Here is a 27,216-nt window from a genome sequence, read left to right as displayed (position 1 = left end):
TTTAATGCTACCTCTTCCTAAACAATGTAAGGTTTATTGGAAGAGAGATGGTTAAAACATGTGTTTATTTTCATGAATGGTGGTCGACCCTTGATTCCAACACGCTCTCGTCATAACTCTCTTGAACATTAATCTCAGCAGTAACTCCTCAATTCATGTATCCATTCTTCTATTAGCACTTCAATTAATTCCTCTAAAATGTTGGCATACGTGAAAAATACTACCTGCTTGTTGACGTCAGCCACGGTATCATCCTGTAGGAACTCCACTGGCACGTCTAGTTTTACTAAGAAGCGTGCCAGATAAGCCCTTTTCTTGAGCTCATTGGTTCTCTGAAGAAGCCAATGTAAGACAGGATGAATTACAGGTTTGCTTCCTGTAACCAACCCTTGGCGAAATGCGCTCCTATTCAAAAACAACAACAACAAAAAGTATTACCTACTATCAATAAATCTCAAACGAAAGAACACTGGCTGGAAAGTTTGAAGTGTTTTGACAATCCCATTCCACTTCCCTAATGGCTTTCTTAATGTAGTTAATAGAGAAGGCAGTCATGGTGCCAGTTTGCTATTTACAATCCTGATTCTGCTACCTTGAGGCACACGGAAATCCCACAACAAAACAAAGATGATAAAACCTGCAAAAACGATTCATCTTTTCCAGCAATATTCTTCGGGAAATGAGGAAATGAGGGAAGAGCGCAGGTTTTCAGGGTTACCACCTGGCACTGGAGGGTGGCACTGCAGCCTGAAAGGACTGGGGGCAGAAGTGACCCTGTCATGCAGGCGGCACCCTCTCCTGGCAGACTCTGCAATAGCAGCTGGTGCAGCCGTACCCCGGGGCTGCCCCACACCTGCGGGAGCCTTCTGCAGCCATCCCAGACCGACAAAACAGGAGCTCTTTAACTTGTTACACGTATCTACTTGGATAGTCAGGGTCAAAAATACAAAAAAAAAAACCAAAACAACTGAACTAAAAGTTGTTACATAGAAGCTGTAACACGAGCTTTATCATGATTTGTGGATCAAAAGATACTTACAGATCTGTTACACTTCCTGGAGGCTTGTATTTAAGGACACCAAGGAGAGTCAACATTCTTTTAGCTGTATTCTCTGGCAGCTCCTCTCTAACGTCAACAGCATGCTACATGGTTTGAAACATACAAATAAATATCCAGTATTTGTTCAAGTCATTTCAATTAACCAGTGACACTAAAAGAATTGACTTTATTCGCTTATCACATGTCAGTGGAGTGAGTTCCATATAGAACATTCTTTTTATCAAGTTGTGATTATCTTTAAAATGTTTTCCTCCTACACACGTATTCAGGTAATTTTATTCCAGGCTTAAATTCTCCCCACTCATAGGACCTCATCTATTCAGAGGAAGAAATTATTTCCAAGTCTGAGATCCTACCACAGCAGCACATGTACCTTTACACCACAGATCAGAAGGGATCAATTCTGTACCTCATACCTTCGGTAGCATCAGTGTAAGGGGAGTCAGAAACTCTGTTACCAATTGCAAATGAGAAACCATTCTTAGTCAGCTCCTACACTGCATACGTGAGCAAGACATAGCTGACTTTTGACTCAAGAATAGAGTTGTTGAACTTGTTGTCTGAACCAATTTAAGACCTCTACCTTGATTCCCAACTTAAAATATAAAGTCATCAGTCTCTGGTGGATGAGGATCCAGCATCCCTGGCCCAAAAAAGACTTGTTTGTTCACTGACAACTTGTAGATATATAGACACAAAGGATTCTTGTCAGGCACATTTATTTCCAGGAAAACTCATACAAGCTATTTTGATAAACCAAACATGCCACAAAGATACACAACGCCAGACCTAAATAAAAGCATTCCGTGCAATTTTTGTGACAGGCCAACTTAAGACGTTGGCAGTTACCCAGGTCTGAGCACCTCTGATTGCCCTCCTTACCTTCGGGTCAATCTCCCCCAGCACATCACTGAGCAGCTGCAACAGCTGCACCGACTCTAAGGAGTCAAACGTGATTAAATTGTAGTTCTTCCTGAAGGGCTCCTGATTGAGCTTCTCAACAATGAACTGGATTTGGTCACTCATGGTCGCGTCCTGGAAGAACCTCTGCAGAAGAGCCGGACGAGACGCCACGAGGCCTCAGCGGGGCCAGGGAGCCGAGGGCTGCCGGGAGTGCGGCTGAGCTCGCGGCTCAGCGAGGCCCTCGGCAGCGCTGCGGCCTTCAGCCGGCACCGGGCTCGGCCCAGCCAGCCCCTCACCCCCGAGAGGGTGATGAAAACCCTCAAGAGAGCAGGGGGGGGAGGCGGCCAAACCCCCACCGCCAGTCAGCCAGGCCCTCTCGGGGCCACCCCCGCGCCGTGAGGTAACGGAGCCGGGGCCGCCTTGGCCTTCACCCCCCCGCTCGCGCCTCCCGGTTACCGTGGTAACGGTTGCCAGGCCCGGCGATGACGTCACTTCCGGGCGTGCCACGCGGACTTCAGCTGGAGAAGCGCGCGCATGCGCAGAGCGGCGCGTGGCGTTGTGACCTCTGCGGATGGGCTGGGACAGAACGGAGCCGATCGGCTTGTGGGGAGCGGGTCCCCGCCCCCTCCTCACAGCGTGATGTGTGGGGGGGGAGGCAGTTTCCCACCCCACCCCTGCGCAGTGTGAGCATGGGGGAGGTCGCTGTGCCCCCCGCACTGTACACGGGATGTTCTGTGCGGGGCACAGCACAACGCTCTCGATGCAAGGAACGGCAGCAGTAGGGTTTATGTATGGGTTTTGGATTTTGGAGCCTCTGCTCTAAGTTAGCTTTGTGGGTTGTCGGAGGAACCCACGTGAGTTCGCAGGTGATGGAGTAAAACACGCCGTGAGTCATTAAATTGGTGCCATTAAATTGAAATGCACGGGTTGTTTATTCGGTAAGCAGCAATCATAAGTGTAACACTTGGCAATTCTAAACAATGTTTCCATCTTAGATTAATTCCCCTCTTCTTTCCAGGGAATAGGAAATACCTCAGAAAATACCAATTTACCCATTTTTTTTCTAAAAGCCTGAGAAGTGACACCACATTTCTGTCCTCGCTTTTCACTGGCTGAACTTAGTCACAAAGGGGACGGATGAGTTCCTCTTGGTTGTGCATGAGAGCTGAGATAGAGCCAGGAACATAATCCAAGTCTCCTGACTGCTGGATTTGAACTTTAAAAACCAGATCATGTTTCCTTTGTGCTTTCCGTCTGCACGCTGACCTTTAGGAATCGTACTACCTACAAGTTCCCAGAAGAGATCTACTTTCCTTTGACATGCTTTCCTGGTATCGATTACGCTTTTCTTCTGATTAGTATTTTGAGCATATAGAATGCACAGGGGGTGCAAATGAAAATGATGTTTTCTGTGGAGGCGCTGGGGATGAGTTCTGCTCCCTGTAGGCGACACTGATGGGTCATAGGAAGTGGTAGGTGTCATCGATCCTGGGCACTACTTCCTTAATTCTGGAGAAACAGAGTGTTTCTGCAAATCTGGATGCACATCCTCAGTCCTCAGAACAGGGAGAGAACAGACTGTGCTCACAGTGCTGAGGATGGAGAGGGTCTGGACCCGGGCTGGGTACGGCCAGGTGGTGCTGCTCTGACCTCCTCTTTGCATTTAGGATATTTCACTCCTCACACCTTCCGAGAGGCAAAGGACTGTCCCCTGCTTTTTATGTCTCCTTAATGTTATAGAGGTGACAAAGAAGAGAAAGGATGCTTGAAAATTAGAAAACCCCAAGATCAGACATGAAAAGATGCCAAGATTGTATCACTATGTCATGATGAAAACCCACGAACTCAGATCATTCTGAGTCTGAGAGGAGAACAAGACCTCTCTGATGAGAAGTCAGGGTGAGCTCCAGCATGCTGGCCTGTTTGAATGTACTTATGATTCAATACCAGAGCAAAATCATACATCAGAGTTCCTCGGGACTTCCCAGGTCAGGGAAAGCATGGGGGATCCTCTGGTATCTTTTCATGATCCCTTCTTCCAGTGGTTTTGTGCTATTTATCCGTGCAGCTCAGAGTAGCCAGACTGCTACCCCAGGGTACCTACACACTACCTGATATTTGCCCTCAGTAATAGTGCCTGAATTCTCAAACTTACTTCTTTAAAAAAAACCAAACAGTATAATAGCTTATTCTATAGTGTCTTGACTTCCGTATGACAACAGAATTTTCACAGACAAAAGATATCATAGCTTTTAGTGCAGCCTTGGGTAAATGTTAGAGGAGGCAGTTGAGATTTTTGATGTGATATCTGAATCAAATCTTACTGAACTGAAAGCCACTGTTTCTATATATCTGTTGTATAATTCCATGGGCATCTTCCAAATTCCCAAGTTAGTGTGCATGAAGAGTCATACAGAGTTTCGAGCAAAGTTTCTTAATGACTAGAGAGTTGTTAGAACAGTGCATCCCTATCATCCTATCCAATTCCCTGAATAGGGTTTATGCTTTACACTGCTTGGGAAAAGCATATAGAGATTGTTTATTGAAAAAGTGTCATGCAGAGGCAATGAGCAGAAGAAAAACAATGGAGCAAAAGAAACTATCCAGACCAATTTAGATCTGCAGGCACATCTTCATTACTCTCTCCTGTCTTTCTCCTCCCTTTATAGCTACTGCTGTGTGGATGACTGCCTTGTAAAACTGCAAGAGCTTGAGCATAGAGGCCAGCAAATCAGAGTGGAACGAAACCTGAGCAAATCGAAGTTGTGCTCCACAGGCAAAGAGAGATCACCTTATATGGGAACATCCATGGACAAGAAGATGAATGCATCTGCCCTTGCTGCTGAGGTCAGATCCCAAACAGATAGAAGATGTTAATGTGAAAATGAGAGTGTTTAGGAAGCAAAGACAACACTTACTAAAGCTTATTGTATGCAACCCAGATCTTCTTGTTTCTTCGTCTTTTTTTTTTTTTTTTTCCTCCTTATTTTATAATAAATATTGTGATATTTGTATGTAACTATAAGTCTGACTGGGATATATTAAAAATCAATTTATTTGTGTCTGTCCTAGCACCTAAATGCATCCCAGGTTTGTTTCTGGATCTTACCAATTGCGTTTTTTTGTTGTTGTTGTTGTTATTACATAGCAGGATTTTGCTTGCTGAAGTCTCTAATATCAACTATAGCAGTGTGGATTGTGGTCAGCAAAGGCATAAGGAATGACTGCTGATGTCTCAAAAAATTAAGCCTCTTAGAACGTGACCTGCTCCTGTGTGCTAACAAACCTGTCTGATTCCTCATGCTTTGTCATAGCTACACAATAGGCAGCGCCCTAGGTGATTTAAAATAGTAAAGAAAGCCATTATTTCTGTGTTGCAGGCTTTGTACATTTGGTGCATCTGTGCAGGTCTTCTGTTGCAAGAGAGAGTACCCCAGTCCTTTAAAGATAAGTGTGATAGATTGTGATCCAAGCTTCTTTTCTTTCAGACTTTGAGAATAAGATTTACAGATCCCACCTCAAGCGCTCTGCACTTTTACAGCTCCTTTGTTTATGGCATCAGATGGTTTGGCTTTGCACCTGCTCCTTGACCCCATGGGCCAGATGCCAGTATTTGGTTTGCAGCTCATTGACCAGCTTGCGCATGGAACTGTGCAGTGTGAGAAGCTGCAGACAATGTTATACACCTTGCCAGTGTTATATACCTTGCCCTGCTCAGCACTGTGACTTTGTTATCCAGCTGTACTGCCTCTTAATACCATGACCTGGCAGAAAACCATCCTGAGACCAAATAGGACAGTGTGCTATGTAACCTGAGGTAAAAAGCTGAAGATCTTTGTGGCCACTGGTGTCCCAAAAATTTGCTTTACCATTTTCATTCTTGCATGGACATTGCCACCCCTGCAGTGTGAATCTGGAAGTGTATTGCACCTTCTTTGCACTAGTGCAAATTGTTGGGTGGTGGGGAGTCAGGTTCAGAGGGAGGCCAACATCATGCTGGTTTCAGTCCTTTTAGATTGATCTCTGCAGCTGCCCCAGCTTCAGGCGAAGCATCCACTTGCAGGTCATTCACTGTGTAGCGCTGAGAGCAAGAGCAGGTGGTTGCAAGCAGGTTGACATGCAAACCTCAAGGAGAATCCAGTGAGGTACTGGCCTACATGTTGATGTAGCAGTGCCTTCTCCTGGAAAGCCAAGCTGCAGAATTTGCAGTGGAATACTCAACTTCTGGTGGGACCAGAACAGCTGGAAGGTTATTTTTGCAAATGCACAATGATTCTGTTGTCGAGAAGAGCTGTACTGGATCCTGGAAAAACATGGGCAGGAGCCTCCTGGCCTTCATGTACTGCTGCTCTCCCAGTGTAGTAGTGCTGCTCTGAGCTGCTTTCAACATTTGAGCAGCTTCTTCTGCACTGATGTTCCTGTAGCTCTTGGTTTCCCCTTTGCAAATGTAGACAAGGGAACCATCAAGATTCCTCTGTGGTGGCTGAGGCTACCCAGCACATTATGGAAACCACGGCTAATGATGCACCCACAGCCAGCTAGAGAAGTGGTTGTAAATGATCAGCTCATTTTAGAGATACTGAGTAAGATGCATTGGGAAAGGATGTGATATGAAAAGGGCCACAATAACCCCAAGGCAGAAACTACTGAGCTTCTTTCTTTATCTCTTTTCTCTGTCTTAAGGCTTTTCGTGCGAAAATAAGTGGCCTCAGCTAATGGTCCTGTGGTTTGACCAATGGTAGGTGTTCCAATGTTTATGTGATACCTAATCCTGTTTCTACTGAAGTGCTTTGGAAAAAATGTGTCGAATTCATTCTGCAGACTCAAGTCTTTTAAGCAATAGAAAAGCATTCCATCCTCCTTCAAGTCAGGGCAGCACCTTCAAAGTGTTTACTACTTCACAAAGTTTTCTCAGTCTGGTTTGAGGTCTGGACAGATTCAGTGAAAGGAAATTCTCCTCCAGACACTGCATAAGTCAGACTTGAGAACCTAGAAGGAAATTTTTTTTTTTCCAACTTTAAACTTTTTATCTTTAAAAAAGCTGGGCTAGCTGAGGACTATCATTGATGTATCCGACATTTAGACTTTTCTCTTTGAAAAAAGTCCGAATTCAGAAATTTCAAGTGCACTACTGATACTCGGTTGAAGGGAATTCAAAAAATCTTCCCTCTCTGAAAACTCCCTTTGTCGCACATAAACGTGGGTGGCTGTGAAGAGCTTGTATTTCTGACAACGGACTGAGCCAGGCTACTTCTGTTTTAGTTCCCTAAAATAAGGTGGAAGTTAAGTTTGTCCTTTTCCTTCTCTGGACAGATAAAGAAGGCATTTGGTATCGCGTCTCTCACTTCTTTATATTCTTTATTTTTGATTAATATCAAGCTCTGATCCACCAGCTGCCTTTCTTTTGAAGGCCTGTGGTACCATTCTACTCATATGGTTTTCTGACTGTGCCTTTAAGTGGGGTGGGCTCAGAAGGATGCAAAAGAAGACGGCATCGGCCACTTTCAGTTTCTATAAGCTCACAGGGAACATTGCACAATGGTTGCTCATGGCTGGATGAAGGATCTATTTAATTATGACTCCCCAAAACTGATCCGTTTTCCCAGTGTTGGATGTGTATGTGTGAAGTGGTTCATTTATGGAGTTATTGCTGTGTATATTTGGTAAGTGCGGGATGACGGGAAATGAGCACAAACAAGTGTTTGTTGTGCTGGGGGGTTGTCTGGGTTACAGTGTGGCTTTCAGAGCTTTCAGTTCTGTGGTAGCAATCATTGATTTGGTGTTAGACCACTCTTGGAAGGTGGATTTGGCAGTGTGAGCTTTGTGGTGGGATTCTGGCACGGGAGGTAATCACAGGGTGGGATTTCACTGAGTTTTCACTAACAAATGCTTGTGGTTTCATTTCCTGCTATGCTGTTTCTGTTTCTTGTCTATAAACACAGACTCACTCCATTGAATTATCTGACATTTACATCAGTTTTTCTGAGATTAGAGTGTGTTCCACAGAGTCTCCCATCAGGACCAGATCTACCTAACAGATGAAATAGCCAATCAAGCTCTTGAAGCACATTTCAAGAACAATAAGGTGTTTAGGAATAAACAATAATTGGTTGCCTCTAAAGGGCAAATTTTCCTCCTTGCTGCCAAAGTAGGGCTGTTTTCAGTGATAAGTCTTTGCTGAACAAAGTCTGCAAGTTCAGAAAGTGATTTATTTCCCATGTGAGGGCAACAAGCCAGGACACAGAGCACACTGATCCCAATCTTGGTAAGAATCAAGTCTGCAGGAAATGCAAGCACCTACTGCTGCTCAGAGCCGGGTTCCTACTGCCAGTTTCCAAAAGCATGCTTATCCCAAAGTACTGATCTCCAGAAAGAGAAGGCTGAAATGCTGTTACAATAGGCAATATAAATGAAGGAGCATTGATCAAATGCTTTCTACATCTGTTCTTTAGCAAATTTTATCTATTCCAGAAGAGTCTGCTGCTAAACTGTAATGATGCTGAACCACTCCTGTGGCTATGCAACAAAATTGTATTTCAAAGCAAACCTTTTATATGACTTTTGTGTAATGTGGAAGCTACCTTCTGGTCATAAAATAGTTCTTCAAAGATGTCATTGCCTGCAGGAATTAGATGAGCTACATCACTTCCTGTCAACATAAAAATACAGCTGACTTTCTACTATTAGCACATGAGAAAATGAAAGTATTAGGCCAAAGTTTTTGAAGCAATCAGCATGAGGCAAAAAAAAAAAAAAAGTCACAACGCTGGAAAATTAAAGTCTAAATATTCTAACCAGGATGTGACCTGAAGTTGTCCACAGCATTTAGGATGGGAAAACAGAAATTCTCTTTGCGCATATTTCAACTCATTCCTGACGAAGTGAACACTGCAAAAGCGAATTCAAGGAGAACTTGGGCTCAAGCAATACATCTGTCTCACACCAAAAGGGCTGAAAATGCCCGTCTGACTTTATGCTGCGGTTTATTTTGTCCAAGAATGATACAAAAAGCCAATTCATTTTATTTTTACGAGTTTTCTTGTCCCCTCTGTTTAATTTGTGCAGTTATACACTCATTGTTCACAAGCGCTACCAAGAGAAAGAGGAACTCACCAGCTCAGTTCGCATTAACCTGAAAGGAGTGGCTCATGCAGACAGGATCTGGGATGCAGCAGAATACACCATACCAACACAGGCAAGTGTTAATTTAATGTCAGCACAATATTCCAATTCTATCAATACATCTGGTTTCTGTCCTGGTAAATCTGCTGGAATGAGCAGTAATATTAAGGGAGACTTAACATTTGATACAGCAATGTTTTAAGCCAAACCTACCTTTCCCCAGCAGGGAAGAAAAGGAAAAAGATTATTCTTTTCAATGAGATTTCTGTGGTGCTATTTGTTACATGTTTTTTTTTTTTACAATATCAGTTTAATATTTTTATAGTAACAAACCTAGGAGCAGATTTACTCCAGTACAGCTGTACTAAACACAGTATTGTTATTCCTAGTTAATACTATTGTGTTTTTCTAGGTTGTAATGCCAGTATTTAAAAAAAACATTAGTGTCTTTTTGCCTTGACTGCTCATTTGTGCCCTGAAGCCGTCTCTGGCTTTTCCTGTTTGAGCTGGGGAGAATCTGACATCTGACATCTGTTGGGGGGAGATAGAGCAGCAACAGCCTTGTTGTCCTACCAGGTGATGTCCTGAAGAGGTTGAGGTCTGAACCAAGTAAAAAATTTCAGTCATATTCATTTTCTTTTCCCCACGTAGACAAGAGATTCTTTTTTTGTGATGACCAACGTCATTCGGACAGAGAATCAGATTCAACAGACTTGCCCTGAGGTAAACATTTTTTTTGTAATTTATACTCAGGATGATGGTATTGAATACAAATAGCCAGTAGTTAACAGAAAACGTTGATGTTAGTGTAAAAGAGCAGACTGTGGGACAGTCCTGTACAAGCAAATACAGCTGCTCTTTATGCCTACATCTCAGTAGATAACATGCAATCTAACCTAATTGATCATTTTCTTTCCTTCACCCTGCTATTTCTTGGGGAATCAGTTTGTTGGCTGAGATTTTCCCTTGCATCAGTGAGCTTGCCAACCCTACCTGCATTGCTTTTAGGGAGTAGTGACATCCAGGCCAGTGCAGCTTTTCTGGCTATGCTGCTGCCCTTTTGAGAACAACCTGAAGGGATGCTGGAGTTACGGAAATGCTCTCACTGTTGCTCATTCCCACATCTTCCCATTCCTCCTTTCTGTAACTCAAACCTGGCAGTCAGCTTCAGCTCTCCTTCTTTTTCATCCAGCTGGCCTAGAAGTGGGTCTTTGCAGAGCAGTTCCCAAATATAAGTTGACTTGCACTGCCAAAAGTTTTTGGGGCTGTTTATAAACAAAAAAGTAAATAGTCCAGTATTAGATTTATTGTACTTAGCAGTATAGAAAACAGGAAATGACATAAATAATAAAAGAAAATGTTATTGCAAGGAGAGACATTGTATGGAGAGACACACATACTGCTCTTCCATGTCTTTTTTTTCAGTATCCCATCGCCAAAGCTATCTGCTCTTCAGATAAGTCCTGTGAAAAAGGGATTGTAAATGTCCACAGTAATGGTACGTAAATGGCATTTTCAGACTGAAATATTGTTTGTGGGTACTGTCTTCTATTGTGTTATTGACCAGTGCAGAACATGCAAGTTCCATTTTGGAGAACTGCAGCAGAACAGTATATAATCCTAAGAGATACCTGATAACAGATTTTTCAAAACCACAAAACAGAATTTTTTACCAGCTAGTGCATGCCCTTACTAAAAGGAGAAACTGTGGAAGGAAGCAGAGAAAGGGGAAATGTGAAGAGTACAGACTGTGGCATAAAGGAGGACTCTCACTCCTGTTGGTGTCTGTGGCTGCTCAGCAAGGGGGGTGACTGCAGGATCTACCTGAAGCATCTGTAACATCTGATAGGTAGTTCTCAGAATAAGTCAAATGGCTTGTGTCTTTCACTGGGGACTGGTTGTCCAGAAGACATCATACAGTTTTCATCAGCTATGTGAGTTCCTTGTAGTGCTGAGATTCCCCAAATTCAGGCTGCTGGCTGAATTATATCTTTCCCTGGTAAAGTCTGAGTGTTCACAGAAAATTCTGACTCTCTGGGAATGCAGAAAGAATCAAGGTTTTCTATACACCTTTAGAGAATCATAGAATCAAAATGGCTTGGGTTGGAAGGATGTTAAAGACTGCCTAGTTCCAACCCCAATGCTGTGGGCAGAAATGCCACCCACTATATCCTTCTTTATATCCTTGTTTAATTTGCTCGTGTTGAATTAAACTTCTAGCTGAAACAGTTAGTTTCTCAATTTATATCAAGACTCAGATATGTCAGGATATGTCAAACAGAAGGAAATTACTTCACCTTTGATCCAAACAACAACAATCTCTGTTGACCCAAGCAAGCAGCTAAATAAGGACTGGTGAAGACATGGCACGACCATAATCTGGGTAATTCTTAAAGTCTCCTCCATAGAAAGCCATGAGAATCCAAAATGTACAAATCTCTCCGTGGCATTTGAGGATGAATCTACTGCCATGCTGAAACTGTCTAGATGGTACAGAGTGTTTGTGTTTGCTGAGCAAGAGCTTGTTCTTCTACAGGAATTCAAACTGGAAGATGTGTGCGCTATAATGCAACTTACAAAACGTGTGAGATCAAGGCATGGTGCCCTGTTCAAATGGAAGAAAGCCCCCCCATGTAAGTAACAAAATTATTTTCTTTTTTTTTTTTTTTATCAAGAGGAGAGTTTACTTTGACAGTCCTACAACTTTCGGATAATCACTTTGCCTAGGTGCAGATGTATCTCAGGTATCTAAACCAGTATCTATCAAGTATCTAATCACAGCATAACTATAGCTAAATACATTACTTCTAACAACTGTCCTGCTCTGTGATTCTGCAGTGAACCCATAGCCTTCAGTCTTAGCATCACACAGCTGCCACAAAAACAATTTTAGATGACACAGGCTCATCTTGAATTCACTCAAGGCATTTGGATGATGAATTCAAATGTCAAGGAAAATGCATCAACATAAGACAGGTTTTTTAACTTGAGGTTCTCAGTGCTCTGTGGTGTAGAAGCTCTGTGTGGGTTCATTTACTACAATGACCACTCAACCAGTAGTGCTAGATTAGTTGTTGTCTGTGCTGCAGAGTAGCTTTTAGGGGTCTACTCTAGACTGAAGAACATCTCTTCATCCTTTCTAGGCAGGTGATGAAAACCTCAGTGCTGGCTATATGTAATAGAAAACTGAGGAAAACTGTAGGAGAAAGGCTTCAGGAAACAAAGCTGCTGTGACTCAGAGAGTGGAATGGAGGAGCCCTGTAGGCATCTTTTTCTGTAACCACATGACTGTGTAGTATTCTAGGATGAAAATGTTCAATTTCCTTTCTGAGTCAGCCAAAGCATGAAGAAATTCGAGAAAAGGTTTTATTTCAACAGAAATGATGGAAATTTCACTCTAAGAAAGCAAATGACTAATCAATTTTAGCTTCTCTGAACCAGCTTTTGAAATATATGAGTAAGAAACCAGGTCAATAATCACTGAGTAGTGATACAAGCATGATTCTGTGCCCGTATCCCATCTCTTCCCTAAGTCAGAGTTTTCTGCAGACACAGAGCCAGGTCCCATCCAAATCTCACAGTGCCTCCTGCAGTAACTTCTGCTGAGTTCTTTTCACCTCTTTAAAGGAATTGCCATTCCCTTCTCCTGCAGACAGAGCTGTGTTCTGAAAAAGGCTTTGTCCAACAACAGAAAGGATACGACTGTTCATACAGCATCCTCTCTGTGAAGACAGCAAGGAAACTGCTCACTGCGCAGAAATCCTCAGCTGCCAAATGTTATAAACTCTCACTATTATTATTCTGTAGCAAGATTTATATGAGAAGTCTCATGAGCTCATATTTCATCTGCATATAGGGACTCAATTTAGGCTCAGCCCACATAAGAAAGTGCAAAAGGGAAAGAATTGTTTATACCTCAAACTAAGAAAATGACCTTTATCTTTCTTGATCCTCTGAGCCAATTCTCTCCCTGCTCCTCAGTCTCTTTCTCAGGGAAATATTCCTCCCACTGACAGTTTTCCAGGTAATAAATTAGCAGAAGATTAATTGATGTATTTAAAAGTTAGTTGATTTGATGTTTCTCTTTTAGGCCAGCTGTTCTGAGGAGTTCTGAAGATTTCACAGTGCTTATAAAGAACAACATTCACTTCCCCACATTTAATTACACCGTGTAAGTGCCAGTATTCCTCCGTGCTTTCTGCAGAGTGAGTGGTTGTGCTCTGAAGAAAAGGTTGTATAAATTGGCACCTTATTTATTCAGAAAGAATATATCTTCAGGGCTTTATCTGCATGAGAACAAACCACAAGCCTTTAAAAGATTGATTCTTCAGGAACAAGAGAAATAAGAAGACCTTGGGAACACAGCCTCCCAGCATAGCTCAATTTCTCTTCAGGCAAAGGACAGTAGAATTGTTCATTCAGATATTCCATTCACATTAGGGTAAAATCATTAAATTATACCATAAGTGATGTGAGATTCAGAGTCTAAGTCAAAATGCTTTGTTCACACAAGTAAACTGTTGCTTGTGATACGTCCAAAGAGTAAAGATTTCATCTTGATTTGCAAGACTCATAGCAACATACAGATCTGGTAGCTGTGAAAACAAAAGCTCATACAACTAAAATCTGAGCACGTTTAACACAGCTTCCAGCCAGTGTGAAATCCTTTAGCTGTATTTATAGCTGTTCTAGCTTTTGCTTTTAGATTTTAACAACTGTATGTGTTCTTCATAGACAAAACATTTCACCCAAATTGAATACTTCCTGCAAATTCAACAAGGTAACTGACCCACTCTGTCCAATATTCCGCCTGGGAGATATCCTTCAGGAAGCAAAAGAGAATTTCTCTGAGGTGGCAGTCAAGGTCTGTGATATTACTTTTTTGTATACTCACTGTTAAAACGTTTTCTAGCCTTTCTTCCTTCATGTTTTGCTGTACGCCGTGTTGTCCTAGGTTTAGAAGCTGATTGTTTGAGAAGCAATATAACCTCAAATTGAAAGGATTAAATGTGCTTAACATTTCACAGCATGGGACCCACACTGACAGCGTTGATAGAATATGGTTGGTATTGCTGTAGTATGTAGAAGTCCTTCAGCAAACCAACATGCACTTAGGTCTCATAGAAAGTTGTCCTTTGTGGTCATCTTTTAATTCTACTACATTCTAAATCATGTTGTCTGGGGAGAGAATCACTGAAAAGTAAGACTGGCACAAATGGTAGCTTATATTTGGCATTAAAAAAAAAAAAAAAAAAGACATTTATTTTTCCCATTATATTTTTGCTCTATTCTTTAGGCTGTTAAGCTAAATCCCCATAGCACAGTATCCAGCCACACCTCTGGCAAGTTTATATTAATGGATGGGTAGATGAAAAGTAGAAATGAAGTGTCTCAAGAAGAGTCATCATTTAAGCCAGACTTATTGAGTCTTAGCATGGCACAAGGGCACTAAAGATGAAAAATTTGGACTGGGTGTCTACCACATTTACATCTGCAATTTAGCTTTTGGTTTGAGCCAAAATGAAATTGCCATCACAGTGTTTTAGCTACATCCACATTTGTGCTACTAAAATGAAGAAGGATAGGCAGAAAATAGGAAGAGTCAGAATGAATGGTTGCTTATAGATCACACAATTAAGACACTTCCATGAAAGACTGTTTGATGAGCAAAAGTTGTTTCTAAGTTAGTGTGCATAAGGAGATGTCCCAGCCAATGGCATCCCTCAAATCTCTGCTGTCTTTAACAGATATCCAGCAAAGGCAGCAATCAGAATAATCCCTGTGCTTGTTTCCAGGGAGGAATCATTGCCATTGAGATTAAGTGGGACTGTGACTTAGACAGGTGGTCCTACTACTGCAGTCCAGAGTACAGCTTCCGCCGCCTGGATGACAAAACAAGAACCCAATACCCTGGATTCAGCTTCAGGTAAAAAAAAAAAAAAGTTACGTGAAAGAAGGAGGATGTTTCTGAATTAAAGCAAAGCATGGAGAATGACAGCTTGGAATAACAAAATGTTTGACTGTCCTTTGGCCTTGTAGTCAAGTCCTTAACCTGCAGTTACTGCAGCTGTATAGATATGTTGTCATCATCATCTCAAAAATGAGCATGTTCGTGTGGCAGGAGGTTTTATTTCTGTGTTGAAAGGCCTAGAAAATTCCCACAAGTATTTGGGGAGCTAACACGAAAAATAGTTTGGGCAGATTCTACCATATGGCATTTGAGGCTTGAAACTGCCTAAATTTGTGAGATTAAATAAAATAAGAAAGTATTTTGCTTCCATCTGGGTAACCCCACAGTTCCCAAAGCAAAACTTATTCAAAAGCAAATGAAAGCTTTTGGTTCTTTGTACATACAACAGATTCATGCACAATTTTAATGAAAAATCTTGATGTGACTCCAATTCTGAGTAGTTACACAATTTGTCAAATGCTTATCAGCGTGTTTGAGACTGAAGTTGTCCCTCAGATCTAGGTCAAAACTCTTGTGTAACAGCACTTTTTTTACTCATGGCATGATTATTGTTGTGGGTTTTCATACATTTGTGATGCTAACATGAGTGCCATAACTGTCTGAGAGCTGCCAACATATTCCAAAGCTGCGTCCTGCTGGAGCTCTGCAAACAAGGAGCAAATAGGTGTCAGCTCTGAGCTGACAACCATAGACAAGAGATGGGGGAGAACATAAGAAAAAATGGAGATGGTACTGTGAGGTAAGGCCAGCAGCCTTCCTGATGACTAGAAGTTTGTAGGACAGTCAGATCAGACTGGCTTCAGCCCCTTGATTTTGGAAGGCAGGAAAAAGAAGACAAGAAACTACATTCCCTTTTGCATTCTCTAGCTTTGTATCATTACATTCATCAGCTGCACAGATCTTCACTTGTTCTTTTGCAGGTTTGCAAGGCACTATAAGCTACCAGATGGGACAGAGCAGAGAACCCTTTTCAAAGCCTATGGAATACGGTTTGATGTCCTTGTGTTTGGCATGGTAAATGGGACTGTTGTTCCTTCTGGAGGGAAGAGAGAAGAAAATTTGCTATTTCTTTAATGCTGCTTTCCATATATCCATTTCTTTTCTTCTGTCCATCGTTCTGGGATGGAAGTCATGTCAGATGAGTAGATCTGAACTCAGCTGAGCAGCGTAATGAGCAAAGTTGAAGAGGAAATAGCAGAATTAAGAGAGAATTAGGATTGTTGTTTAGACTGAAAGCATGACAAGGTTTCTTGCCTGCCGTGAGCCCTGCGTGTCACCACCATTTCCTTCTCAAATTAGTTATTTTTCCCTGCAAAGTGCCTGAGATGGTCTATGAAATCTTGAGATTGAATGGATGAATCACTGCAAAGGGACAAAACCAGAAATGCCGTGACGCTGAGTCAAAGATCTTGCTTCCCAATTATTATTTTCTGCTTCCTTTAGGGTGGACAATTTAAACTCATCGAACTCTTTACCTTCATTGGGTCCACGATCGCCTATTTTGGTTTGGTGAGAGACTTTTGTGTATCTTGAACTAGTTCTGGAGATAGAGTCTCATTAAGAAAGTGGAATCACTGCTTGCTTTTCTTTCCTGTGCAGGCTGTGACCGCTATAGAAATGTGTTTTCAGTTTTACAATTGCTCCAGCTGCTGCAAAATACCATTCTGTGAAAATGTAATCAGGAAGAAGTATGAGACTGTGCTGATGCCAGAACAGGTAAGGAATGCAAATTGTTCATTCCTGCTTCTCTGCTGGGCTTTGTTCTCCTGCATCCTGCAGCAGCCTGCAGCTGTGGTTTGAAGAGATCAGGGAGTTTTGAGAGAGGGGACTGCAGGACCCAGTGCAGTAAGCGATGGGCAAAGAGAACTGCTTCCTCCTTTTCATGCCAGAGAATCTCCAGGAAACTCCAGCTTACACACAGAGCCTTGGTATGGCAGAGCCCCACCAGCTCTACCAGGGAAACCTGCAGGGAATCATGACCTTTCAAAACGGTAGGAAGGTGCTGTGAAAAGGTTGTCCATTCAGAGGGCATTGCTCAAAGCCTCTTCCCTGCCAATTCTGTATTGCCTCTTCCTCTTTCTCGAGACATTTATGGTTGTTTCACTGGGCTCTATCTACTAATTCCCCAGTATTTTAGAGATGGGCACAGAGCAACTCTCCACATAAAGACTGCACAGCCACACTCTTGCAGTTAGTTCTGCACTGTCTCTTGTTGTTATTTCTGTCTGTCCCCACTGCTGTCCACGTCCTTGCTATCCCAGATACTGGAAATCTCTACTCTTGCTGCATGCAATTGCAAGGCATTGTTGCTGGAGTACAGACTGCAGAAACCAGACCCGTGGTGAGATCTCTGTTCTGTCTCCAGTTCTGTGAGCAACTACTTGAGCTGACAGTGCTGATTTCTTCTGCTTCACAGGTGATGTTTGTGTCCTATGTCGATAAGCCACATATTACTTTGATAAAGATGCCTCTGGAAACAAGCTTGCAGAATGCTGAGGGCAGCAGTTTCGAGGTAAATGCAGACACTTAACATCTGAGATTCCCTCCTCAAAGGAGAAAGCTGAGGAATGTAATTTCAAACTGATTTGGATTTCCCCCCTCCTCATATTTCAAGATTAAACCTTGAGGAACTGAAAATAGATTCATATTTCCCCTTCAAGTTAGTAAGTCCTGTGACCAGAGGATGCGTGTTTAGAGTCAGCTAAAAGCTGCTGTTTTCCTGTTGGTGGGCATGTGCTAGTGGGAGTGTGTTGGTGTTGAAACATCTCCTAAGGTGTCGATTTGATTTTGCTGTGGTGGGCGTTGGCAACACAGAAAGACAATCCTCCTCCAGATCTGCTGATCTATCGTCATTATGCCTATTGTGCTGTGTCAAATGAAACACCCGATGCTGAGAATCACTGCTGTAAATTCTCTCTGCAGATGGGTGAAGCAGCAGCAAACGTTCTATTCTCATTTATTTGGGGAATTGTTTTCCAGAACCACCCTGTGAAATTCTACGATCCTCGCACCTGCTGCACCCATGAGAACGAGAACCACAGCACTGCACAGTCCGAGCTCAGGCTGCTCACACAAAGCATCTCTTCTGCACACTGCCCTGAGTGGTGCTGCTGTGGCCAATGCCAGGTGACACAGAAGTACCACGAGCAGCTCTGCTGCCGGAAAAAAGGAGGGCAGTGTATCACAACCACCTATTGGTTTACACAGCTGGTGTTGTCCAGAGACACTCTGACTAAAGCCCTTCTCTATGAAGACCCCTTTCTGGACCTGACAGGTCACAGGTCCAACAGCCAGCTGCGTCGCATTGCTTACAAGCAGTTCATTCACTGGCGCTTCGGCTCTTTTGAGCTGGAGGACAGAGCCATCATCCCGAGCTGCTGCAGGAGGCTGATTAGAAATACTTATCCCAAAGCAAACGGCAACTATACTGGTTTTAATTTGGAATGAGGATGCAGCTTACCTTGGCTCATACTCTGGATTTTTAACCTGTTTCTTTTATGTACCTATAGAAGAAGAAAAAGCATATGATTTTTTCAAGATCTGCTATGCAGCTGAATTCTTGTGTCATTGGAGAGGGACTATTGCCTACTGCTTGGCTTAGAGTTCCTTTAGTTCCAAACCAAATTCCTTTGGTTTGGAATTGTAGCCTCTGGGGTGAATTCTTAGTGCTACATTTTAGTGAGAAGTTCCAGCCCTTTGCCTTTGCTTTGGCATGTACCAAAGTTCCAGATGAATCAGGAGATGACCAACACCCTGAAAATAAGGTAGAGCTAAGGATCTTCTCAAGGCATCACCCTGAAAGAAGCCTAAGAGATACCACTTGAAAATGTCATCCTGTGTGTTTCGATCCCCTTGCCTCACCACCATGCTGTGGCCCTGGATCAGGACTAATAAGAGGCTGCTGTGCTTGTATATTTGTAACCCACTGTTAAAGGCCTCGCAGTCCATCCAGATTAAACAGGCTTATTTTAGATTTCAGTGACACAAAGCATTTTCTGAAAAGCCCAGCTGTTCTCTTGCTTAAATCAGGAATTACAATGTAAAGTACTTACACCATCTTTGTGTAATATTTGTAGGCATTTCATTCATATTCATTGAATTTTAATGCTAAGTCTTTGGCCTCCTGTTTGCTCTTATCTTCAAGCAGGCCTTGCCTCCTACACCTCCTCCTACAGAACCCAGCACAGCACAGGTTGCTTTTTGCTGTGATGCCACAGCCCAGGAGCACCACATTCAGGGTGGTTTCATCTGTGCTCCAGCACCTTTCCAGTCCTTTCTTTTTGCTGCCCTTGGACGTGTTCTATTTTTGTAGAAACAAGGTGAGATGGATTATCATTTATATATCCCACAGCCCTTTCAACTGAGCTTTGTTCTTTCTGAGCTACACCAGCAGTTTGCCATTCAATTTCCCACGTGTATTTTAAAATAAATTGCCTGTAGATGATGCAAGCCACATTTGTGTCTTCAGTTGTAACATTGCATCCGTGTTCACGCTGCATCATTTTTTATATCTGGAGTGGCAAAAGATTACAGTTGGCATTAACACACCCCTGTTCTGACACACGTGCTGGCTTTCCTCTGGGAAGAATTATAGAATGATAAGTTGGAAAAGACAACAAAGATCACTAAGAAAAGCCCACAAAGCCCAATCCCCGTCATGCCCACCTCAGTGCCACACTCCCACGGTTCCTGAGCACCCCTGGGGACGGTGACTCCCCCCCAACTCCCGGCACAGCCCATTCCAGCACCTGACCACTCTTTAGGAGAAGCTTTTCCCCGATTCCTAGGGGAAAACTCCCAGGAGCTGAACCTGCCCTGCCGCTCCAGCCGGGCAGAGGGCAGCGCCGGGGCGGGCACTGAGCCGGGCAGCACCCGAGCGCTCCGCCACGAGCAGCGGGGCTGCGGAGCGCGGCTGGGGAATCCCGGCTCTCCCGCTGCCCTGTCTGTCTGTCTGTCTGTCTGGGCGGCGGTCGGTGCTGCTGCTCCGCTGCCCGCCCTCCCCGGTCGCCGCCATGGCTGCGTGCTGCGGGGCTGTGCGCGGCTTCCTCTTCGAATACGACACCCCCCGCATCGTGCTGATCCGCAGCCGCAAAGTCGGGCTGATCAACCGCGCCGTGCAGCTCGCCATCCTCGCCTACGTGATCGGGTGAGCGAGAGGGGAGCTCGGGTGGGCGGCTGTGCGGGGGGGAGAGTCGCTGCTGGTGATTGACGAAGCGCTTCAGGGGTGTGCAAAGTTAGGACTTTCCCTTCCTGCTCACCACGGGGACAAAGGTTGAGCTGTGTGCGCTTGACACGGCGGCCTTGTGTGCTGCCGGCTTGGTTTGGATTGCTCCAGCCCACAGTGGTTGGATATTAGGAACGATTTGTTCTCCCTGAGCACGGGGTCAGCGTCCCCAGGGGCGGTCAGGAGCCGTGGGGATGCGGTGCTGATAGACGTGGCCAACGGGGATGGTTTGGGGCTGAGTTTGGTGGTCTTAGAGGTTCTTTTCCAGCCTTTGTGATTCTGATCCTAAAAATAGCGTATGAAATATCCATATAAGCCATAAAATCAATTTGATTTCCAATTGTCCTGATTTTTTTTTAAAAAAAAAGATCGATCCATCACGGACAGCACATGCTTTTGCAGTAGATAGCCTTAAAACTGGGATGATTACTTAACTTTAAGCTGTATTGTTGGGAAAAGTCAGTCACTGGGAGTTCTGGATTGCTTCCCACATCCCCGCTCCTCTCACCAGCAGGGCTTCACTTATAAGTCCTCATTCCTCCTACACCTGGTGAAAGGAAGTTTCATCTTGTCTCCTTTAATACCTGAAATAGATATAAAGCAGAACCAAAGGGTCTGACCCACCTCAACAGCAGTGAGGACCATCTGGGCTGCACTGAGCTGAACTGTTTTCCTGCGAATTGTAGGAGAGCATCGCAGCCCTTTTGTGAACCCATCTTCACCTGGTGGGGGTGGGAGGATGTGTGTGTAATTACACAGTAATGAAACGCTGCCAAACCACTTGGAAAAAGCAGGAGGAAGGTTGCTGGTCCTATGGCTTTTCACTATGAAATTGTCTGAGCTCACCTCTGCAGGAGACATGAAAAAAAGGAGAAATTCCCCCTGCCTGTGTTTGTTTGTGGTGTTTAGCTGGGTTTTGTGATGAGGTTTGCCTTTTATTTTCTTTTTCTTGCAACTCTTATCTTGCAGCTGGGTCTTTCTGTGGGAGAAGGGCTACCAGGAAACAGATTCTGTGGTCAGTTCTGTAACCACGAAGGTGAAAGGAGTGACAATGACAAACACGTCCACCTTGGGAACCAGGATCTGGGATGTAGCTGACTACGTCATCCCTCCCCAGGTATGAATCATTTGCACATACAGAGAATGGGTTTTCTAACAAACAGTCACTGCTCTGCCAATGTCCACGCTCCAGCATGGCCTTTATGCAAGAGAATGTAGAAAATAAAGCAGGTGAACTTTATTATTTATCATTGGGTGAGCTTTCTTGTTTATTATTTATACCACCTGAGCTCTGTTAGCAGAGATGTTTGGAGGCAGTGCTTTGGATATGCTTTGCAGATTGTCACTCTTAAATCTCCTTCTTGTTTTGTTGCTCAGGAGAAGAATGCTGTGTTCATCATGACCAATGTGATATTCACACTGAACCAGAGCCAAGGCCACTGCCCAGAGGTGTGTAAAGGATCCACATCAACCTTGCCCAGAGTGGCTGGGAGTGCAGGAGGAAGAATTTGTAGAGTTTTGTTTAATTACTGTTCCTGTCCAGCTTCCAGATGATAACACAGAGTGCAACAATAACAGCAGCTGCGTTCCAGGATATGTCAGCACCCACAGCAATGGTAGGAAGCTTGCTGCAGTGGCTCCTTGCATTCTGTGCTATCACTGCGTGGTGCCAATCTCTTGTGAAGGAAGCAGTGTTTCATTGAGTCTCCTTGTTCTAATTCTTTCATACCTAAGAGAACTGAAAAGGAAGCTCAGATTTTTCTTCTAGAAGGGACTGTTGGGTGAGGATTTGACTCAGAAAATAGTCATCTCTCTGAAACTGCACTATGGTGGAAAACAGTGGGGGAGTTGGTCACTGGCACTTCTCTGTAAGACAAATACTGCCCTTTGTTTTGTTTGGGAGTACCTCCATCCACTTGTCTTTCCAGGTATCCAGACTGGGGCGTGCATACCATACAACAGCAGCATCAAGACCTGTGAAGTCTTTGCATGGTGCCCTGTGGAGGATGACTATCACATACCCAAGTGAGAGCTGTCTTCCTACCCTGTGTTAGCTCTCCTGGTGGGAGGCCCATAATACACAGCCAGCCTGCCACAGCCAGTGTTTTTTCCTATGGGGTCCTATTGGGAAAAGCTGAAGAGGTTACAATCAAAGGCCCTGCAGCATCGAAGAACTTGTTTCTGAAAATATAAATGGAACTTACTTATTTTTCCTATTGCTTTTCAGGCCGGCATTCTTGCAAGGAGCTGAAAACTTCACCATTCTGGTAAAGAACAACATTTGGTATCCCAAGTTCAACTTCAGCAAGTAAGCAGTGTGTGAAGCTTTGCACTGCCTGGCCTCTCAGACAGTAAAGAGGAGCTGGAGAAGCGGAAGAGGATGCAGCACATCTCCTCTCTGTTCCCCTGCAGGCGAAACATCCTCCCCACTTTCAGTTCCACTTATCTCAAGAACTGCATCTACGATGCTCAGACAGATCCCTTCTGCCCTATCTTTCGTCTGGGGAAAATAGTTGAAGCTGCAGGGCAGAACTTCCAGGAAATGGCTGTGGAGGTACTTGGCAGAATCTTTTCTTGGGGTTCATCCGCATAGAATAGGCATCTCTTCACCTGGTGGGATGAACCACAGGACATGGATTAACTGCAAAATGGAGAGCTGCTCTGGCCGTAGGGATCAGAATCAATTCTGCTTAACAAGTAATTGGCCTTGGCTGGGGATATGTGCAAGGTCCTCCTGTAGCAATGGGAAAGAGGCACTGGGACGTGGGCCAATAATTGGAGTTCTGGTCAGCCCGGGAGCCCCGTGCTGGACTGCCCAGGCTCCTGGATCACTCGCTGTCTTCTCTCTGCTCTGCAGGGTGGGGTCATGGGGCTGCAGATCAACTGGAACTGCAACCTCGACAGAGCTGCTTCCCACTGCGTGCCCAAGTATTCCTTCCGGCGCCTGGACAACAAGGACTCTGCCAACACTGTCTCACCCGGGTACAACTTCAGGTAATGTAGTAAGGAAGGGAGCCTGACGTCCCTATGGCTCAGCCTGCCATCGGCACAGCGTTCCAGGCTGCTCCCTCTCCTCTGACTGTTGCAGGCAGTCCTTGGAGTTTCTCTGCTGCTGTAAATCAGAATCACAGAATTGCCAGGGTTGGAAGGGACCTCAAGGATCATGAATCTCCAACCCCCCTGCCACACGCAGGGCCACCAACCATCCCACCTAATGCTAGACCAGGCTGCCCAGGGCCCCATCCAATCTGGCCTTGAACACCTCCAGGGATGGGGCATCCACAACCTCCCAGGGCAGCTGTTCCAGTACCTCACCACTCTCTCTGTAAAGAACTTCCCCCTGACGTCCAACCTACATCTCCCTTCCCTCAGCTTAAAACCATTTCCCCTTGTCCTGCTGTCACTCACCCTTTCAAAGAGTTGATTCCCCTCCTGTTTGTAGGCTCCCCTTAGGTACTGAAAGGCTGCAATGAGGTCACCCTGCAGCCTTCTTTTCTCCAGGCTGAACAAGCCCAGCTCCTTCAGCCTATCCTCATAGGGAAAGCTCATTTTGAGGTTTTCTCTGCTGCTATGTAAACCACAGCAAAAGAGGAAGTTCCACTGATTGTGGGCGTCCGAGTCATGTTTACTCCAGCATGTAGGTGACCATTGGGCCAGCCTCCCACGGCGTGTCAGCGCAAGGAATGATTGCTTCGGGGTGTGCTGATGTGGCAGAATTTGAAGGGAAGCAGGGTGGGAGCCTGAAGGGCCTCCTCCACTGTGCAAGGCCAGGGAAAAGCTGACCTTGAGAAAGCAGCTCTGTCAGTCAGAGATCTGACGTGCACCAAGAATATCTTTCTGGCACACCCCGCCGTGCCAGCAGGTTTTGGGGTGTCAGACAGGGCAGGCTGGGTATCACAGGCTCCAATCTTGCAGATTCCAGGCCTCCCCTTACAGGCCCTTCCTCTTCTCTTCTCCCCATTTCTCTGCTTCCTCCTGGTGTAACGAACCACGTGGTGCAGTAAGTCTGATCTCACTTATTTGTTCTTACTCCTTTTCTGTATTATTTGTGTGCAAGTCATGCGGTGTGAGACCAGGAACTGCCTCCGTGTGCCGGGCTGAGCTGTGCTGCTTCTCTCGCTCCCTGCCCTCTCGTGGCTGCCTGCACTCCTGCAGCGTCCTGCTCGGCTGAGGGGATGATTCTCACGTGTAGCTGAATTTCTTCCTATCTATCTTCCCACTATCCTGACTTGCTCCCCTCCCTGAGCTTTAGAGGTCTCCTGACTTGGCTGCTAATAATTGTCTTAAACTCACCTGCTCTAGGTTTTTCCCCTACGTGTGCTTGCTTGCATGTACAAACATTTAGCCCATCCTTTTGGGATGGGGAACACACCTGGATGTTGCATGAAAATCATACAAGAAACCTCAGAATTTCCAGCTGAGCTCTAACCTGCCCTATTGTTCCAGGTTTGCAAAATACTACAAGGACAGCAGTGGCATTGAAACACGAACACTTATCAAAGCTTATGGCATCCGCCTTGATATCATTGTGTTTGGAAAGGTAGGGCAGCTTCACTCCTGGAAGCTGTGGGCTGACACTTTCAGAGATGCTGTAAAACAGTCATCATTCTTGTAACTATCTTCCAGGCAGGAAAATTTGATGTAATTCCTACAATGATTAACATTGGCTCTGGCTTAGCGCTGTTTGGAGTGGTAAGTGACACCATCTGCTCTTGCACTGAACTTTGTGTCAGCAGCTGAGTTCTGAGAATCGTTGTCTTAAACTCTTTCCATCTTCACTAGGCAACAGTGCTATGTGACATCGTTGTCCTGTACTGCATGAAAAAGAGATACTACTATCGAGAGAAGAAGTACAAATACGTGGAGGATTATGAACTGGTAAGCATGAGTGAAGGCAGAATGGAGGCAGGGTTTTTTCCTCCTCTGATTCTGAAACAGGATGCACAGAGTCCATATCACACACAGACTTTGTACCGCAGCTGTGAGGAAGCTTTATCTTCCTTGGAGCCGTTCATTTTTACCTCGAAGCTGTTGGGAGAAGCACTAGAAACAATATTATGTTTCCTGGGCAACCACTCTTAGAGAGGGAAGCGTATGTTTGAGTTCTGCTCCCACTGCATCTCTCTTTGGGTTGCTGTTCTTGGCAGTTGCCTCCTGCAAGGCACAGACAGCTCTGCCTCCATCAAATCCCCCCAAACCTTTGGAGGTTCCTGCTGCCGCAGCCAAATCCAGTGTGCTGACAGCCACAGCTACACCTGCATTCAGGATCTGAGCAACCCATTGAGCCAGTAGGAGGATTGAGCCCTGCTGGGGTTGCTTGGTTAGTGCTGGGGGCAGAGCTGTGCCCTGCAGCCCTGTGCTTGTTGGGATGCGGTGCTGCAGAGGGAGCATTTCTGGTGCCACTGGTGGTTTACTAAATCCAATAGCAGAGATTTCCTGTGCAAAGGGTTTTGTGTAAAAGAAAGGGGGAGAAAGCAAAGCTTTATGGCAGAGAAGTGCAATTTCTGATCCTAGCAGGGCACAAGTGAGACGTACGGAACGGATTCCTGACCTCCTGCTGCTGCTGCACCAACTGGACGTGAAGGGATGCTGTGAATGTAACCCTGCTGTGAGACCTACCCCTCCTTTAGAAGGAAGGGGTAACAGAACCTAAGAAAGGAACCTTCTTCATTACTCATCACCTTTTCCTGGCCAGAACCAAAGAGGAGAACTGGATCTGCTCCTTTCAGGTTAACTGCACCAAGCTCATACAGAGCCTTGTGGCTTCATGCCAGACATCTTCACCAGCAGGCCTGGGCCAGGCTCTGCTCTGTCCTTGTCATTTCAGCAGTCCTTTCCCTGAGCTCACTGCTAGCAGTGATGAAGCCCTTAAAGAGGCACAGACTCTTCCTTACAGGGAACACGGCCCATGACACGCATTGCCTAACCCTGGAAGAGCAGTCTCTTGCTGTCAGGGATCACGATGCTTAGGTGAGACGACCTGCTATTTCATCGCATCTCCAAGCTCTAGTGGCTACAGCCTGAGACAAAGCAGTGTCTGGTTCCATTGTGCCATGGTAAATAACTTACTGGCTACAGGATTTCTTTTCTGTTTTGTCTGGCTAATGCCACTATGCTAGAATTTATTTTTCATAAAATGTTACTCTCTACCAGCTCTCCTGGAGTACTGCAAGCTAGGTTTGGGTTGCTTTATTTCACTCTTGATTTGTTTGCTGCTGCTTTGAGGACCGAGTTGAGGACCAAGTCCTCTCTCCAGGCTGTGCACAGAAATGGCTCGGTGTGAAATCCACTGTGGTCTTAACCATGCCCAGCAAACACCACACTGCAGTAACAGAGGAGGGTGCTTTCAGACTCGTCTTCCAGCAAGCAAAATCTCATAGCTTTGATAAAAACCAATCAAACATGATAACGGTTCCCCCTGATTAACTAACTGGGGTTTGGTTGCACATCATTTATTTCAGCTCATACAGAGAAGCTTGAACAGCTGTGTGGAAAAACACTTAGTTGTTTTCTTCTTAGATAATATAATTTAAAAGTGGTAAATACACAGTATTTAAACTTGATACACCTGATTAAGTTAAATGCATAATAAAGGGGTAGGAATGAAACACAAGCCTTGGTCATTAAACAGTATAAAAATCTGCAATAGTTCAGGACTCTAGAAAAGAAACAGATCAGTTGCCTGACAGGTAAGAGGGGACCACCAAAAAAACCCCAAACCACTCAGGACAAGAGGCCTGGTTTCCCCCTAGCACTTTCCTGTGTGCTTTCTGAGCCAAAAAGGCTGAGTACCCAGCATTAACTCTACAGTCAGCACTGGGCTTGCTTGAAAGGAGGGAAATTGGGGAAATCAAGCTGTAACCCAGTTCCAAGGCACAAGCAAAATATTTACTTCACTGTAAGAAAGAAGCTAGCTTTACTACTAAAGAACAGCAG

General features: G+C 44.6%; 3 protein-coding genes across 4 annotated transcripts in view; 2 read left to right on the top strand and 1 right to left on the bottom strand.

Annotated features, from left to right (window-relative positions):
- IFT81 (intraflagellar transport 81) overlaps positions 1 to 2,473 on the bottom strand; it is a 39,623-nt gene extending 37,150 nt beyond the window's left edge. Inside the window, exons 1-3 of the mRNA XM_031592607.2 lie at positions 1,943 to 2,473; positions 1,040 to 1,143; positions 225 to 405 (exon numbers count right to left, since the gene is read on the bottom strand). Coding sequence (XP_031448467.2) covers positions 225 to 405; positions 1,040 to 1,143; positions 1,943 to 2,086 — 429 coding nt within the window. The 5' untranslated portion in view covers positions 2,087 to 2,473. The remainder of the gene's footprint in view (positions 1 to 224; positions 406 to 1,039; positions 1,144 to 1,942) is intronic.
- Positions 2,474 to 7,365: 4,892 nt separating this feature from the next.
- P2RX7 (purinergic receptor P2X 7) lies at positions 7,366 to 19,521 on the top strand. Its single transcript, XM_031592051.2, has 13 exons — positions 7,366 to 7,626; positions 9,029 to 9,158; positions 9,737 to 9,808; positions 10,511 to 10,583; positions 11,622 to 11,718; positions 13,176 to 13,256; positions 13,820 to 13,949; positions 14,881 to 15,011; positions 15,977 to 16,070; positions 16,500 to 16,565; positions 16,656 to 16,772; positions 17,473 to 17,568; positions 18,036 to 19,521. Exons 1-13 carry the CDS (start codon positions 7,502 to 7,504, stop codon positions 18,501 to 18,503), a joined length of 1,680 nt encoding a protein of 559 aa, XP_031447911.2. The 5' UTR covers positions 7,366 to 7,501; the 3' UTR covers positions 18,504 to 19,521.
- A 405-nt stretch (positions 19,522 to 19,926) lies between these two features.
- On the top strand, positions 19,927 to 26,656 carry P2RX4 (purinergic receptor P2X 4). 2 transcript variants are annotated; one of them, XM_090120852.1, is made up of 12 exons: positions 19,927 to 20,202; positions 21,250 to 21,397; positions 21,658 to 21,729; positions 21,824 to 21,896; positions 22,209 to 22,305; positions 22,508 to 22,588; positions 22,693 to 22,834; positions 23,138 to 23,274; positions 24,727 to 24,820; positions 24,907 to 24,972; positions 25,063 to 25,158; positions 25,798 to 26,656. In XM_090120852.1, exons 1-12 carry the CDS (start codon positions 20,069 to 20,071, stop codon positions 25,828 to 25,830), a joined length of 1,173 nt encoding a protein of 390 aa, XP_089976978.1. In that variant the 5' UTR covers positions 19,927 to 20,068; the 3' UTR covers positions 25,831 to 26,656. The 2 variants fall into 2 exon arrangements, with proteins under 2 accessions (XP_089976978.1, XP_089976977.1); XM_090120851.1 differs by having other exon boundaries at positions 25,795 to 26,656.
- The last annotated feature ends 560 nt before the right edge of the window (positions 26,657 to 27,216 follow it).

The sequence above is a fragment of the Phasianus colchicus genome, chromosome 18, assembly GCF_987193195.1.
Source record: "Phasianus colchicus chromosome 18, bPhaCol1.hap1.1, whole genome shotgun sequence".
Classification (NCBI taxonomy): Eukaryota; Metazoa; Chordata; class Aves; order Galliformes; family Phasianidae; genus Phasianus; species Phasianus colchicus.
Note: the sequence above shows the minus strand (reverse complement) of the source record. Positions and strands in the feature narration are given on the sequence as shown.

Bases quoted from the DNA above. Each gene is read 5' to 3' on its own strand.
- P2RX7 (XM_031592051.2), top strand. From the start codon at position 7,502: ATGGTTGCTCATGGCTGGATGAAGGATCTATTTAATTATGACTCCCCA. The intron at 13,950-14,880 runs GTCTGTGATATT...GCTTGTTTCCAG, and splicing joins TCTCTGAGGTGGCAGTCAAG to GGAGGAATCATTGCCATTGA. The intron at 16,773-17,472 runs GTAAGGAATGCA...TCTGCTTCACAG, and splicing joins CTGTGCTGATGCCAGAACAG to GTGATGTTTGTGTCCTATGT.
- P2RX4 (XM_090120851.1), top strand. From the start codon at position 20,069: ATGGCTGCGTGCTGCGGGGCTGTGCGCGGCTTCCTCTTCGAATACGAC. The intron at 24,821-24,906 runs GTAGGGCAGCTT...ACTATCTTCCAG, and splicing joins ATATCATTGTGTTTGGAAAG to GCAGGAAAATTTGATGTAAT. The intron at 25,159-25,794 runs GTAAGCATGAGT...TTCTGATCCTAG, and splicing joins ACGTGGAGGATTATGAACTG to CAGGGCACAAGTGAGACGTA.